Source organism: Saccopteryx leptura, chromosome 6 (genome assembly GCF_036850995.1).
Source record: "Saccopteryx leptura isolate mSacLep1 chromosome 6, mSacLep1_pri_phased_curated, whole genome shotgun sequence".
Lineage (NCBI taxonomy): Eukaryota > Metazoa > Chordata > Mammalia > Chiroptera > Emballonuridae > Saccopteryx > Saccopteryx leptura.
In genome coordinates, this window is record NC_089508.1 from 153,069,119 (window position 1) to 153,085,293 (window position 16,175).

The window sequence follows — 16,175 nt, forward strand, 5'->3', positions numbered from 1 at the left end:
GGGACCACAGAGCCTCAGCCCATGCTGTCTGCATGCTACCCCTTGCCCTTTCATCCCCACTAACACTGCCCTCCTCTCACTCACCCTCCGCTCCAGCCCCACCTCCAGTCTTGGCAGCTGCTCGCTGTGGGCCACTGGCCATGGGATACAATTTCTACCCCACAACTTTCTTAAAATCAATGGGGAGTATGCCAGTCTCCTGCCTTTCTGTGGGCAGCTGATGACCGCCTCACAGCCTTTGTAGTCAGGTCGTCGCCGTGGCCTGCCCAGGCTGTGGCCGAGATGGAGAGAGCCACTTAAGTGACCCTCTGCCAAGACCTGTCTTTATGGGGCCTATCCCACTTGGGGTCTCCATTCTGCCTCAGCTTCTGCTGAGGAGACGCCTGGCTTGGCACGAGGCACTGCTGAGACCTGGGATCCGGGAGCACTGAGGGCTGAGGTGGTCTGGCCAAGGCTCCCATTTACTCTCCCATGAGGGTGCTGGGTACCACTTTTATGACTGCAATGAATCTTCACCACAGTGGCTTGGGGTAGGTGTTGTCACCTCTACTCACTGTCAGAGAAACGGAGTCTCAGAGAAGAAAGTGATTTGCTCAAGGTCATTTGGCTGGTAAGTGGCAGAGCTGAGTTTGGGCTCAGGGCTGATGCCCTTACAGCCTTCCCTTGTCTGGGGGTACTAGCTGACCTCAGGAAAGTCGGTTTCTGGTCTGGGCTCCATGCCAGCCCTGCTATCCGCCCACCCATGGTCGTGGGTGTGAGGGATGTCTGGCAGAGTCTTCCCGTCTTCATCAGGACAGGATGCAGGGACTCCCACCCAGCAGCTACTTAAACGAAACTGAAGCAGGACAGACTGTGGATGGGAAGCATCCTCACTCACCCCCTTCTGTGATAAGTGAGAGGGCATGCTTTATTATATCATGAGACAAACCATGTAGGTAAGTGATGGTGGCTTGCTCATTTCTTACCTGGGGGCCAAAATCTCCTGGTGCACCCTAGGAATAAAAACAGGGAGATACGTTACCACTGCTTTTATTACCTCACATATATTGAGCTCTGTGCTCAGAACTTCACATACATGATCTCTCCCATTTTACCAAAAAACATATGCAGGCTCTGTTTTTCTCCATTTCCAATGAGGAAATGAAGGCATGGAGAGGCTGAGTAATCTGCCCAAGATCACACAGCTGGTGGATTCCAGGCTTGGAAGTAGGTGGTCTGTTACAGACTGCCAGCCCCAGACATGGTGGGACAGAGACAGCCACTCTCGCTGTGTCCTCTGGGAATCCCCAAACTGCAGAATAGTCAGGGCTGATAATTACTTGATTAATTGTTTTGGGTCTCCAAGTTTAGGACTATTATATTGTGCAGCAATAGATTCTAAAACATTAGTTTCTCTTTGATTTTAAAATCTCTGCGACAATTATTTCTACAACTCAGTGGCATCAGCCAGGACCAGTGGAAAGGCACTCACTGCACCTGCCAACTGCATGAGGGTCTCATAGTCTACACAGAACCTGGGGCCGTCTTCCCCTGGCTCTGTGAGGTTGGTTTACACTGACAAATGGACAAACGGAAGCCCATAATGCTGGGCAACTTGCCAAAACCCATACAGTTGGTGGTAAGGGTGGAGCTCAAACCCGAGGTTCTGAATACCAGATCCTCTGCCCTGCTCAGTTCTGGTGGGGGACTGGGGCACTGGTGACCTGTAACTAAGTGGCCCCAGTAGGTTGAGGGATGTGGTCCAGCCATGCCTGCTCTTTCCTGGGAGTACCCAGTCGGTCTTACTACACCTAAGTCTGCCCTGGTCCCTCAGTCCCCTGACCTTACAATGGGATACACACATCTCTGTCTCTCCTGCCCTCTTATGAGGCACTCAGAGGTCTCAGCCCTCCAAGGCTGTGGCTGTGACATTTAGCACCAGTTGCCAGAAAACCCTTCTTGCAAGGGGCTGTGAGGATCCCAGGGACAGCTCTCTGTCACGTGTCTTCCTGGCATAGGTGTTGTCTCTACAGAGAATGCAGTCGACAGTCATTGGTCAATCCCCTGCCCCAGGCCTTCCTGGCACTTCCCTACCCCACCTTCATGATTAATTACTTTGGAAACCAGTTCTGGGCAGACTGCTTTGAGTTTTGTAATACTTTGGTGTACGGAGAACTCAGATTCAATCTTTTGGAACTTTAAATGATCAAATGTAAGCCTTGTGACCATGATAGTAGGTAGGCACTACTGGCCTCACTTTATAGATGGGGAAACTGAGGCTCCAGGAGGGATTGTGATACTCTGGAACTGGGGTTGGAGGCAGATGTCTGGCATCCTTCCTCAGCCTCCTGTGTCTGGACAGCCTCCAGTATCACTTACCTTTTCCCCCTTGGGGCCTGGAAGTCCCTGGAGAAGGAAGGTGGAAAAAGAATAGGAGTGAGGGGAGGACTAGGCTGGCCCCCTGCTGGCTTTCCTAAGGCTTTTCAGACAGAAGAGCCTGGAAAACACACATAAGATGGTCAGCCCTTAAGGAGGCTGCCGTGCTAACCCCAAGGAAGTGCCATACCTCAATCCTCAGCATGAGGGACCCTAGGGGTTGGGGGGCCACTAGTATCCTCTCTGGACAGAGGCACATATGCTAGTCAGGCTTCCCAGAGAGCAGAACCCTTCTGGCTCAGCAACTGTTGTGCTTGGGTGAGGGTCAGAAGGCCACTGCTCTCGGAGTGTGGGGAATGTTAGTGTGGGGTGGCTTCATGCAGGCCACGGGGCTGCCATCACTCTCTGGCTAGCGGGAAATGTTTTTCTTTCAGATATGACAAGTTACCAGACCTTCTAGGAAAGAAGGTCAAGCCACAAGGCCCACTGTGGGGCTCAGAGTCCTCGGGGTGGGGCCAGAATTCTTGATCAGGGTCTTATCTGCTCACCAGCCTCCATCCCCCACCAAACCACCCATTATCACTTCAGCCAGTAATGGGTTTGCTTATCCATTCATTCAATAACTCGTCCATCCAGGTTCTTTGCTCTATCCTTTAATAATGCACACATAATGAGTCAACTCTTTGATCACTTGTCAGTTCATTCACTTCTTCACTCATCTGTTCAACATTCACCTACTAACTCACCTATTCTTCCATGCATCCAACTATTTGTACAATTATTGATTCATTACCTCCTTTTTTACTGACCATCCATCCATCCATTCATCCATCCATCCATCCAATTATTTATTTAACTATGCTGTTTTCTGTGCATCTCATTCATTCTGCTCTGGACTTTCGTGGACCATAGGCTCATGACCCGAGTGTTGAGAACTTAGCCCAATGCCTGCCATTAAAGTATTGAGGCCATCAAGGGCGATGCTTTGTGGCTAGGGCGTGCTAGGAGGAACTTCTGTGTTTTAAGGGCTGACTATGCCAGGGACAGTGCTGTCTGCAGTTCTCCATATTCCCAGCATTGTGAATATGGGGAGGGTTAATATGCCTCTTTGATAGGGGAGAAGTCTCAGTCTTGGGAGGTGAAGAGGCCTCCCCAAGGCTGCATAGTCAGCAGGTGGTGAAGCTGGATTTGAACTTAAGTCTGATGCCCAAATGGCTTCTCTTTGTGCTGAGCCAGCTTCTCAGTGGATCTTTCTCAGTGCCCCATGGTCACTCCCAACCCCACAGTGGCAGCCCCATCACAGGACCACCTAGAACTGCCTTGTCCTCACTTACTGGTTTTCCATCCAGACCCAGTGGCCCCTGAAAAATGAGAAAGAGAGAGGAAGAGAGCAGAGGTTACATACGGGAAAGGCATTTGCTCTGGGTGTTATGATCTAGAGGTAACACTGAGTGACAAGGGACCAAAGCCTGTGCCAAACCCGTGGCCTCATACACTTCACTCAGATTCAGGGTGGGAGCACATGGGTTTTGTTTGCTGCCCAGAATCTCTTCCTTTGACAACAGAGCCTTCTTTATTCCCCCAAACCACCCCCATCTCCATCCATGGGGCTTGGACACGTGACTGCCTTCCTTCAGCTGGGTGATTGGTCTGGGGATGAGAGGCATGCCTGGGACTTTGGAAGGCGGCACTTTTGGAAAAGAAGGCTCTTTCTACCCAATGGAGCTAAGCCTGGAGCTCCTGGGGCAGCACGCGGCTTGAGAAAGAGGGACAGGGAGGACAGCTCAGCGAAGAGACTGAGAGAGAGACAGGGCAGAGGGCCTGAAGCTGAAACTGCCAGGTGGTCTTCTCTTTTCTGAGAATACATTTTTTCCTAAAACCAGCTTGAACTGAGTTTCTGTCACTTGTAACTTATTTTATTTTTTAATTAAAAAATTTTTAAGTGAAAGAATGAGTGAGAGAGACAGACAGGGGCAAACAGACAGGAAGAGAGAGATAGATGTGAAGCATTAACTTGTAGTTGCGTCACTTTAGTTGTTCACTGATTGCTTTCTCAAATGAGGCTTGGGGGGGGGGAGCTCCTGCTGAGTCAGTGACCCCTTGCTCAAACCAGCAACCTTGGGTTCAAGCCAGTGACCATGGGGTCATGTCTATGATCACATACTCAACCTGGCGACCCCATGATCAAGCCAGATGAACCTACACTCAAGCTGGAGACCTTGGGGTTTTGAACCTGGGTCCTCAGCATCCCAGGTTGATTCTCTATCCACTGCATCACCTCCTGGTTAGGCTGTCACTTGTAATTTATTACAAACTGAATATTTGTGTCCCCTAAGCTCCAATATGATAGTGTTAGGAAGTGGAGCTTTGGGAGGTGATTAAGTCATGAGGATGGAACTCTCATGAATGGGACTAATGGCCTTATAAAAGGAAGCCCAGAGAGCTCTGTTCTGCCATGTGAGAACACAGTGAGAAGTTAGCTGTCTGCAACTGTTAGAGGGCCCTCAATGAGAATTTGACCTTGCTGGTCCTGGTCTTGAACTTCTAGCCTCCAGAACTTTGAGAAATAGATTCTGTGGTTTATAAGCCACCAGTTTGTAATACTTTGTTTTAGCAGCTCAAATGGGCTAAGACGTAACTGGAAGAGTCTTGAAGACTCTTTCAACTTCCTGCATTGCTGTGGCCTTTGCAGGCAAAAAGTCAAGGCTGAGGGAAGCCAGAAAACACAAGGGCGAGTCCTGAGAGCTGGGGCACCTCATGGGCTGGAGGCTCTGTGGTGTCTGCAGGGGACCAGTAACCACTGCACCCACCCACCCAACGAAACTTTGGGTCTAGGCACAGCCTGGTAATTGGCAACACTGCCCACTGGGTCCAATGGTAAATGTCTACTTCCCTTGGCTTGACCTCCAGGCTGCCCTGAGCAGCCAATCTGTGATTCCCCATACCTGAAGGCAGCCTCTCACCAGGGCCTTGCTTCAGGCAGGGAACCAGGGATGATCTTAAATTTGGTCTCTTAAGTGCTTCTGGCCACCGGCCTCACCATCAGGGGAGGTATCATATGGGACAGTTAGCGTGGGTGCCAGGCACAGGGACAGACAGCTCGGCTCTGGGAAGTGGAGAAGCCACTTCGTGGAAGAGGAAGTATTGATTGAAGCTGATGCATAGATGTGGATGTGGGGTTGATGGCCCTGAGGATAGCTGGAGTCCCAGGAGAGGGGCGTGGTCCATCCCCCAAATCTGGGGAGCCAGGCCCTGGAGACTCCTGGGAAGCCCCTGCCACAGTTCAGGTCTCCATCATCAGGCTGGTCAGCTGGCTGGTCTCTTCTTGGGGGCTCCTGGCTGCTATGACCCCTGGATTCACATGCCAGGGTCCTCCTCCCTTCACCAGTCTGCTAAAATTGGGCCTCATGCCTCCACCCCCCACTCAGGCACTGCTAGGCCTCCCAGGGCCATGCCTGCCTGCGCGTCTCTATCCTGGACCTCTCACTCCCGCCCAGCCTTTGAGCTGCCAGCACACACACGGGCTCGGTCCCATCACGGGAGCCCTTCACTGCCCCAGACTGTGGGTGCCACCGCCCACTGTCCCCTGCTCCTCTCTCTGAGTCTCTCACAAGAGGAGCAGCAAGGAAAGGCACCTGGGCCGTGCATGGGGTGAAGGCAGGGCTTGGGCCTTGCCTGTGGTCAGATGCCTTCTGGGCCTCAGATTCCACAGAATGGGGGGTCCTGAGGGTTAGATGCCATAGCACTGTGCCTTGTGGGTACTCAGTGCCCACAGTCTTCTTCCCCTGACTGAGCAAAGCCAAGAAATTCACCAGAGGTTTTTGACTCCCAAACCTCACAGCTGTTTAGAAGCCGGATCCTGCTTGACGCCCCCCCCCCCCCATGCAGATCAGCTGAGCCCCAGAATGTCCTGCACGTGAGAATCAGTCCAGGTGGGCAGAGCCCCCGTGTGCTGGCTCAGACCTGCCTCCCTCAGGGAGCAGAGTATCCTCGAGCCTCAGGTTCCTCATCTGCAAGATGCAGGTCTCACCAGCTCCTCTCCAATGACAAGTTCCACAGGCCCCAGTCAGTCTCTCTGTCTCCTCTCAGACAACCTGAGTCATGAGACCCTACAGGCCAGTTGACACAAAATCGGGGTCTGCATTGGCCCTGGGGGTGGGGAGGGCTGGGAAGTAACCTTAGCGTGGCCTTCCAAATGGCAGGCAGGGGGAAAGCAGGCTCTGCTCACTTTCTTCCTCACACCAGGGTTCCTGACCAGCATCCCACAGAGCCATCCTTTGAGAAAAATTAACAAGGTGGCAAAAGAGGGGAGGTTTCCTGGTGAAGTAAGTTGGGGATGTGGGGTGTGCTGGCTCCATTGCTGGGGCGTCCCACTGTCCCTGAGGAAATGGAGCCTCGGAGCATGCCTGCAGCGGAGGGGCTGTGCGATGATGGCCTGTCTGCACCACACCGGGGGGCGGGGGGCTCCAGCCTCCTGATCCATCAGCAAGTTATCTGCTGAGCTGAACTAAGTCAACAAATGGGCCGTGTTTAGATGCAGACAGCAGTAAATGCTGACGCCGGAGCTGCGGGACTGTCTTGCTTTCTGGTTGTAATTAATGCTGATGGCTCCTGTCAGGGAACAGAGGCCTTGAAATGCACCCGGACGGGGCCCCTGGATGAGGGGCTTACCAGGATTATCAGTCCAGGGCCCAGTAATTATGGCCCATATGTTGACAATTCATCAAATTACAAGGCTGTTGGGGTCTGGGGTCTCAGCTGGGACGTGCACATTCCTGTGTGAAGGCTCTTTCATTAGGGCCATGAGGGGTGGTGGGCAGCCCCTCGGGCAGGCCGGTTCCATGTGGTGTTGATTTCTCAGGCCAGGCCATTTGCACACATGCCAGCTCAGCAAGATGGTCTGGGTATAGCAACTTCCCAGACTTGAATCCCACCTTTGAGAAAGGGAAGAAAGGTCCCTCTCTTCATAGGTCCAGGTTGAACCCTGGTGCACAGCTGGGCACAGTGCGTCTCAGGGAACACCATTTCGGGGTCTGGGACACTGAAAAGTGGGCTTTGCAGTCACCTAATGCATAGCAAGTGAGGGGATTGCTGGGCTTTAGCTGGGTGGGTCCCAGGAGCCTGTGAGGCCAGGGACCGGCTCCTGGGCCTCTGTGAGGCCCTCCTATCCCTCATCTGCACAGTGGGGGGCTGGCCTGGAGCCAGGTTTGATCTGGTCCATGCAGTTAAAAGCAAATAAACAAACAACTAACCGAATTAGTTGCAACATTTAAAAATTGTGACATTTTACATAACCATCTGGAGTTTGGACTTGTCTTGGAAAGTTGGAAGAATTCATACTTCAGGGCCCCATGTCTGCAATACCTGCTGGGCCTGGTGCTCCTATAGCTGGGCATTGCCGCGGGGCTACAGGCTCTGCCCCTCCCGACCGCTTCTCCCCAGGCCTGCTGCCCCAGTGAGTGCCATTCCAGCTGTGTAGGGGCATCTGGGTTTGTAGCTGGCCTAGAAAATCTCCAGGTCGCTCTCAGTTCTGTGATTCTGTGAGGCTGGGAAGCCAGCTGGCTTCTATTTGGGAAGAGAGCATGCTCAGTGCACTGGAAGCAATTACATGTACGTCCACATTATACATCATGGCTAGGAGAGGTGGTGCTATGCCTTTGAACTGGTCCCCGAATACCTGCTTAAATTATACATTTGCCTGTTACATAATTACCCTGTCAGGTATCAGGAAAAACTGTTCCCGGGTGGGGGTGAGGGGATAATGGGTTCCCACTGGGTTTGGGAGGATGGGAGACAGGCCAGTAAGTCAGGCTGTCTGTCTGAGCTGTCTCGGTCTGATGTCTCCAGACACGTGGGGCTGGTCTGGGGGAAGACAATGGAGGTCGCAGACAGGCTGGGCACCCATTTTGTGGCAGCCTGCTGGAAGGAGCTCTAGCAGTACGGCGTGGCAGTGGCCAGAAGTGTGACTGTCCCAGTATGTCTTGAACTACATGACAGAGATCGTCTAAAGGGTGGCAGCCTGTTTGGAACAGCATGACTCAGAAAATGTGACTTGGACTTGGCTTTACCCAGACCCCAGGAGACAGGGAGACCCGGACAGCTAGCAGCACACACCACGGCCATGGATGTTCTGCCCTCCTACCCCGACCTCCGTCTCTGGGGCCCTCACCTTCTTCCTCCCAGCCTCTCTCAGTTTGACCGTATACCCTCTCTGAAAGCTACCCCTGAGCTGCTTGGTTTCCACAGACAGCACAACTGTCACCCACTGGTAATGAATTGGTTGGAACCTTTAAGGATCCAAAAACTTTATGTAAGTTTTGGATTTTTAGCCTTTCTTGAAACGTTGTAAGGTGTAATGATCCACCTGCATGGGCTGAACTGTGGCACCCCCGTTTGGATGGAGCGTGTTCTCTGCACTCAGCCCAGGCCGCAGCGGTCCCTACTCTCTCCTGCCCCCAGCAGCCTCCCCTATTCCCTCCCCTAGCTGGCTCCTGTAAGGCAACAATGGTCTTGTGAGCCTGCAATTCTGGCTTGGAACTGTCTCCAAACTGTGCCCCTCTCTTCAGGTCCACACCTCCCCCGCCTAGGACTTGGCCTCTCTCCTGGACCAGCCTCCACCAGCCTCCCTGCCTCTGCCCCCCCATGGCCAGCCTTCCTGCACTTCGAAGGTGCAGGGACGTCTCATTGCTATATCCCGGCCTTGCAGACCTCGCAGTGAGCCACACAGCTTCTGCGGAGCCCGTTTCCTCCTCTGGAAAATGGGAGGGCTGTGGGTGTGATGGCTTCCCATAGGGACAACACCTGGCCTGGAGAGTGGCACCCAGTGGGTTGGGTTAGTGTGACTGTAATTCTCTGGGCCAGTTCTAAGGGGAGTCCAGAAATGGGGCGGAGCTAAGAGACACAGTCCCTTGCCTTGTCATCTGGATGTGGCCGACCCCAAGCACAGTCCTGTCAGGCAGCTGCTGCTGTTATCCCCATCGCAGAGATGAGGAAGCTGAAGGAGGCCTCACAGATGGAGCAGCCAAGCATGGCCAGTGAGGCCCAGGACACACCTCGGTCTCAGCCTGAGCCCTGAACACTTCCCACCTCCTCCCCCCCCCCTCGCACACCCTCAGCCGCCACCCTCAGGCAGAGCCTCCGGGCCTCTCCTGTGCTTCCCCATCTCCTTGGAGACTCACATGCTATCTCAGAAGCCTTCCTCAACTCCTCCTCACCCAATAATTTCTCAGTTACAGACCGACTGTGTCTTCCTGCCACCACTGCTTCCACAGTGACGTCCCTGCCACTCTAGTGCCATTACTGGCCTGGCTCTGAGGGTTGTCCAGGAGTCTTTGAAGTGCTCTCCCTAGGTTCCCCAAGCTGGGCTTGTGCCAAGATGTTTCACTAAGTGTGGGTCTAAGTAGCCCCCAAAAGGGAGGCCCCATTGGTGGAACCCCTCCCCCCATCTTGTATGGGAGATGACACATGGGGCCAATCTGTCCCTAGATGCCCTTCCTGACAGGTGGGTGTGCAGCCCTGACTTGCACACCTCCAGTGAGGGGGAACTGCCTCCTAGGCTGGCCTTCCTCAAGTTGGGTGCCACTGTGAATTCCCTCCACCTTGTGGCCCCTGGGGAGGCAGCCACATGGCTCAGTGACACTAGGTTCCTAGGGCCACTGGCGTGGTGCCCCCCACCCTCACTCTTCTGTTCCCTTGAGAGCCTGACCTGCCTTGGTTGTACCCCCCCCCCCCCGTCCTCCGGACACCCCCCTGCACCTCCCCACTTGTCAGTGCCAAACCTGGCCTTCTGATCTTGGCTTGTGCTTCCCTTCCTCTCCTTGACTCTCAGTAGGCTGTGCCCGGGTGACAGGCATTTGCAGCAACTTGTACCTTCCTGGCCCTGAGCCCAGTGCACAGTGAGGTGGGACTTCCCATGAATTTTGATTCTTTCTCCCATAGTCTCCATGGGGGTAGGGTCCCTGGATATAGCTGTGGAGATTGTATCCTAAATGCCATACAAAATCCCTCACACATAGCGAGAACACAATAAGTATTTGTGGAATGAACTGTCAAGTGGACGACTCTATGGATGAATGTCGTTTCCCACTAGTGCCAGTGCCAGCCTGGGAGCACCAGAGGGCGCTCTCGACCTGCAGAAGGCTGCTCTGGGCGCTGGCTGACTCCCGCATTCAGGTCAGGGCGTGTGAGAATAGCCAGGGCGCTAGGCACTGGGGACAATGGCTGCAGAGGGACTCCTTCAGCCTCCAGGGCTTCCCCTCCCGGGGTCAGTGACCATCATAGCAGCCGAAACTGTCACTCACTGAGCTCAGCCTGTGTGCCCAGCCTAGGGTTCCCTTAACTACTGAAGAGGGTTAAGTACGGGCTTGAGGTCACACAGTCTACAGAGCCACAAAGCCCATTCTCTCTCCACCACATGGACAGGACAGGGGTCCAGTACATGATTTCAGGAGAAGTTGGGTGGACCAGCTTCATGCCCAAACATCTAAAATCTCACAAGTCTGTTTACCCGAAGGACCCGAGTTTGCCTCAGTGACTGGTACTGGTCTGTGAGCACTCTCTTTCAAGCAGGGGAGTGAGGGTGCTGTGCTGCCTGGGCAGGCGGGGAGAGGTCAGGCGGCAACCAGTCTGGAGGGTCCCATTCTGCTAATATATCATCAGAGGCACGCCCAGAGGGGCAGGACACACCTCTGCTGTCCCCACAGGGTTAGCCCTGCTCATTCCTAGAGCTGGAATCTGGAGCAGGCACCTTGGGCTGAAACCCAGGGCTGGACCCCTGGCCACTGTCTGGATGATGAGAGAAGCTGAGAGGGTTAGCGAGGCCTTTGGAAACCGAGGGCTGGAGCAGCAGCGCACAGGTCTCTGTCTCTTAGCTGCCCCACATGTGACACTTGAGGGGACACTAGGGACACAGAGTGTGCCCTAGGGTAAGAGATCTGAGCCAAGGAGCTCCTGCTTTGGGTGGCGAGAGACCGTGGGGAGGAAAAGCCCATGTGGTGGCCCTTTCTTGAGGGCCTGGCTGTGTCTCCCCAGGTTCCAATCTGGGTTTTCACTTCGGGCAGCCTGCTTTCACTCTGTCCCACTCCGCTGAAACCTGGACCGGGGCTGGGGAGCCAGGAGCAGTGCCGCAGGGGTCAGATTAAAGTGAGCTGTAGGATGTCAGACTTTAAAACAGATGAGTTCGGGATGTTACAGAGAATCATTTAACTCATTACACTTTCACAATCAAAGCTGTTTTTGAACCACAAGAGAGCAAGGAAGCATATGAATGTATGCTGCTCTGTGGTCCTTCTTTGTTCACTTGATTAATTCCAAACAGTCCAGCCGAGTCATTCATTCCAAAATCGGTTCCAGGCTGAGGCCCTGCCTTGTGGTCCACATTTCTGCTCGGAGCTTCTGCCATGCCCAGGGCCGAGGCTGTGGTGCTCCCATTAATGTGCCCTGACGCTGTGCAGCTCCTCCCCCCACAGCTCCTGTGCATTTATCCAGATGTGTCCTGGGCACTGTGCCTGGGTGGCTGGCGCTGCCGGCCATGAGGAGTGCTGGTTCTGGACCCTCACCTTGGTTCAGGCTTCAGCCGCAAATTATTACAACTGCCTCCTACCTAGACCTACAGTCTCTGCCCTGGAGCAGGGAGGCCTTCTCAATACAAACATCTGTCCAGGTCGTGAGGGGTTTCCCTGGCCTCCAACCTCTTCAAGTGGGTTGGGGCTTTACTCAGCATCACCTTCTCTCCTCTCCCTGCCTGTTTTCTGAGTCATCATCCTTGGACACAGGGACCATGTAGCACCCTCCGCCATGATCACGGTGTCTGTGTTTGTGCTGCATAAAATTCCCTTCCACCTTCCCAACTCCTACTCATCCCTCAAGACATCCCTGAAATGTCCTTCCTCTGTGAGGCCGCCCCTGGTCCCAGGCAGAGTTAGCACATCTTCCTCTGTGGGGCAGAAGCCCTGTTCACGTGCACTGCAGCCTCCTCACTGTGCTGCAAAGTCTCTGTTTGGGAGGGTCTCATTCTCAACTGAGGGACAGTGGGCAGGATGGTGGTGACAGGCCTTCTTTATTTGTGGTCAGAATCCCAATAAAGGTGACCGGGCCCAGAAAGCCACTTAACGAAGCAGCTCAGAGCCCAGGCCAGTAGAGACCTACGAGCCCTTGCTGAGTGGGATGTGGCTCCCTGGGGCCGCCTCTTTTCCTCAGGCACTGTGCCTGAGGAACCACAGCTCTAGCTCTTGGAGTGGGGAGCCAAGCCTCCTAGTTATGAGATGGCACAACCAGTTTATCAATGTAAGTCCTGATTACTACCCCAAAATACAAGAATGCTGTGCTCAATGCTCCTCTGCAGGTCCAATCTTGGCCTCACAATGTTTTGAACTCAAAAATTTTCTATGTTGGCCCTGGCCGGCGGCTCAGTGGATAGAGCTTCGGCCTGGCATATGGATGTCTCAGGTTCGATTCCTGGTCAGGGCACACAGGAGAAGCAACCATCTGCTTATCCACTGTCTCTCTCCCCCTCCTCTTCCTTTCCCCCTCCCACAGCCAGTGGCTTTATTGGTTTAAGCGTGTCCCCAGGTGCTGAGGATAGCTCAGTTGGTCCAAAGTGTGTCAGCTTCAGGTGCTAAAAAGCTCGGTACTCAAGCATTGGCCCCAGATGGGGTTGTTGGGTGGATCCCGTTTGGGGTGAATGCGGGAGTCTGCCTCACTATCTCCCGTACTCTCACTTAAAAAAAAATAAAAAAGAAAAAGAAAAGAAAAAGAAAACTTCCCTATGCTACTGACACCATGTTGTCTGGACCAATTGGGATCTGAAAGCTCTAAGCCTAGGGATCTTCTCTTCAAATGCTATTCCTGCAATTCTACAAACTACCACCAGGTGAAGTCACAGAAACCTTTCAAGGCTATAAGCTCTAAAACTATACTTCTAATGAAAATACACGGTAAATTAAAACAAGATACTTACATATGCACATCTATTTTTTTAACTTATCATATTGGCATTGATTTAGAAGTATGATTATACCCACAGTTGGCCAGGGCTTGGGAAAACATGCAGCATCCATACGCTGTTGGTGGGAATGTAAATTAGCGCAGACTCCCGGAGGGCAATTTGGCAATACACATCAAAAGCCTCCAACATGTGCAAACCCTTTGGTCCAGCAATTCAACATCTAGACATTTATCGTAAGGAGATAATCATGGAAGTAAGTCTAGGTTTATTCCCAGGATGTTGACTGCAAGGGTGAAAAATTGTCAATATAAATACTATAATTTGGAACTTGGTTAATAAATTATATATGATAAATCACCATGTAGCTATTATATCCTATAAAAATTCTTAGTGATGTGGAAAAATCTCATGATAGATTAAGTGGGGAAAAAAGCTACAAAAATTATGTCCATTGTAATCTCAATTTTAGACTTAGAAATATACAAACAAACTTGTGCATAAAGAATGCTGGGAGAACAAACACCAGAATATTGACAGGACTTATCTGTGGGTGGCAGAATCATGGATGATTGCTTTTTTCTTTTTTTGCGCCTTTCCCTATTTTGGGAAAGTTTTATAAAAAACACGATTCTGTTGTCATTTGGTAGAGAGTGATTAACAAACCTTTGTAGCAGCAAGGATGGACCAGCCTCTGTGCAACACAGCTTTGGACACAGGACCCTGGGCCCTTGTTAGTCCACACCCCTCCCCACAGATGTGGGCGGCCCTTCGGTCCCCGCCCCCACTATTGGGTCCACACATGGACCTGTTTCAGCTGGCCTCCTCAGGGGAGGGCCAGCCTGAATTACAGTGCAGTTGCACAGGCCCAACTATGGCCCTCCTGGAAATGCTTTTTTGCTCTTACTTTTCCTCAGGAAGTGATATGTTTTAGGCACAAACTAAAAAAAAAATCCTCCCTGAGGCTGGTTTTGAAGCTAAGTAAATCTTCCCCGAGACGGTTCTCAAAGCTGTTTTCCGCTCTAAAGACTGCCAATGTCTGTTTTGGTGGATCAGAGTAGTTACCCAGGCTGGCCTGCCTCCCTCAAGGCTTTCAGAGATGAGGAGAGATATTGATGTTATCCAGGGGCTCTGCCTATGTTACCCACAGACCTAGCTCCATGGGTGTGATATCCCCATGTTTTGAGAGGCCATGCAGCCTGCCTGACTTGTATTTGACTGACAGGAAGCCCATGTGATGCTCACTCAGGACACGAGGTGCCTCAGGCCCTTTGTGCTAGGGCACTCGCTCCAACCTCTGGGATGACCACATGGAGCAGTCTGTAAACAGGCTCCAGGCTGGGAGCCAGGCCCTCCACTGGCCAAGGGATCTGGATTTCAGCTCAAAACATATGAGCCTCACAAGCCTCCTACCCTCCCCCTGCCCACACAGGCCTCCTGTCCCTCCTGTAGGGGAGCCCCACCCTGTGGTCCTCATGGCTATGACTGGATGAGAGTGCTGGGAGGCACAGAACTGGTTGCGCAGGCTGGTTCCTGGGCTAGAGGCAATGACGCCCTGAGCCCCGCCATGGGAGAGGCCCAGATTGGTGTGGAGATGGTAATGGACCTACAAACCCGGGCTGGGCCACCTCAAGAAAAGGGGTGACCCAGCCCTGGGGCAATCCTGGGTGTGACATTGGCTTCTCCTTGCCCATTGCCTGGAAGGGCCTGCTTATGACCCCCCAGGGTTGAAGAGCTGAAGGGCAGAGCACTGACCAGGGCTGCCTGCAAACAGGCGGAGAGGAAGGCTTGCTGGGCACCGGCCTGCCTCCTCCCCAGAAAGCTCCTAACTTCGCACCCATCTGCACCTGTCCGGTACAGCGTCCCCTGGCTCTCCACCCTCACAGTCACAGAGGCCCCTCTCTGGCCCAGGCAGGCTGCTAAGCTTCTCATCTGCTAACCCCCTCAGGCTATATTTCCAACATCCCTGTGATGCCCCATGACCTCTCCATGGTCTGCTGTGACCTGCAATGTCTGGGTGCTCCAGAAGTGACCTCACTTCACATGAACCCCAGTTCCCCTCTTCACAGGGAAGGAAATGGAGACTTAGGGCAGCCAAGTGATCCAATCCTTGTATATAACCCCAGGCCACCCAACTCCTGCCTACTGTCCACAGAGCTCACCCCTTGGAAACATTCAGCCCCATCCACCATTAGCCAAAGTCTTCTCTGATGCCAGGGAGAAAGGAGGCCTGGGTCACCGTGTGCTCAGAAGACATGGCAATGTGGGAAGAGGGAAGAAATCCCTTACCAGCCACCACCCTCAGCCCTTTGGACATGTGTATCCACACTCTGGAGTAACCTGTACAGTTAGCTACATTATCTGGAGGGGATCTGTCAGGAAGTTCTTGCGCTGCCTGTTTGGCTCAATGGATAGAGTGTCAGCCCAGCATATGGACGTCCTGGGTTCAATTCCTGATCAGGGCACACAGGAGAAGCAACCATCTGCTTCTCTTCCCTCCCTCTCCCCCTTCTCTCTCTCTTCCCCTTCACAGCCAGTGGCTCAATTGGCCCAAGTGTCGTCCCCGGGAGCTGAGGATGGCTCGGTTGATTAGGGAATTGGCCCCATATGGGAGTTGCCAGGTGGATCCCAGTTAGGGCCAGTGCAGGAGTCTGTCTCACTACCTCCCCTCCTCTCAAATTAAAAAAAAAAAATGTTTTCAGTTCTCCTGAGCTGGTGAAGTGAATGTTTCCAAGACATGAGGCTGAAATATTCTAGAAAAAACTTGTGGTTCCCCAGGACTCTGCCACATAGGATCCTAGTCAGGGAAAGCTTCTGGGGGGTGGTGGGCTGGCCCCAGGACACTGCCCTGGGATGGCGGGGGACTGGGTGGGCGCTC

The 16,175-nt window shown here is 53.0% G+C and overlaps 1 protein-coding gene across 1 annotated transcript in view; it reads right to left on the reverse strand.

Annotated features, from left to right (window-relative positions):
• Nucleotides 1-16,175, reverse strand: part of COL23A1 (collagen type XXIII alpha 1 chain) — a 432,478-nt gene that overhangs the window by 22,384 nt on the left and 393,919 nt on the right. Inside the window, exons 6-8 of the mRNA XM_066341986.1 lie at nt 3,690-3,716; nt 2,359-2,385; nt 966-992 (exon numbers count right to left, since the gene is read on the reverse strand). Coding sequence (XP_066198083.1) covers nt 966-992; nt 2,359-2,385; nt 3,690-3,716 — 81 coding nt within the window. The remainder of the gene's footprint in view (nt 1-965; nt 993-2,358; nt 2,386-3,689; nt 3,717-16,175) is intronic.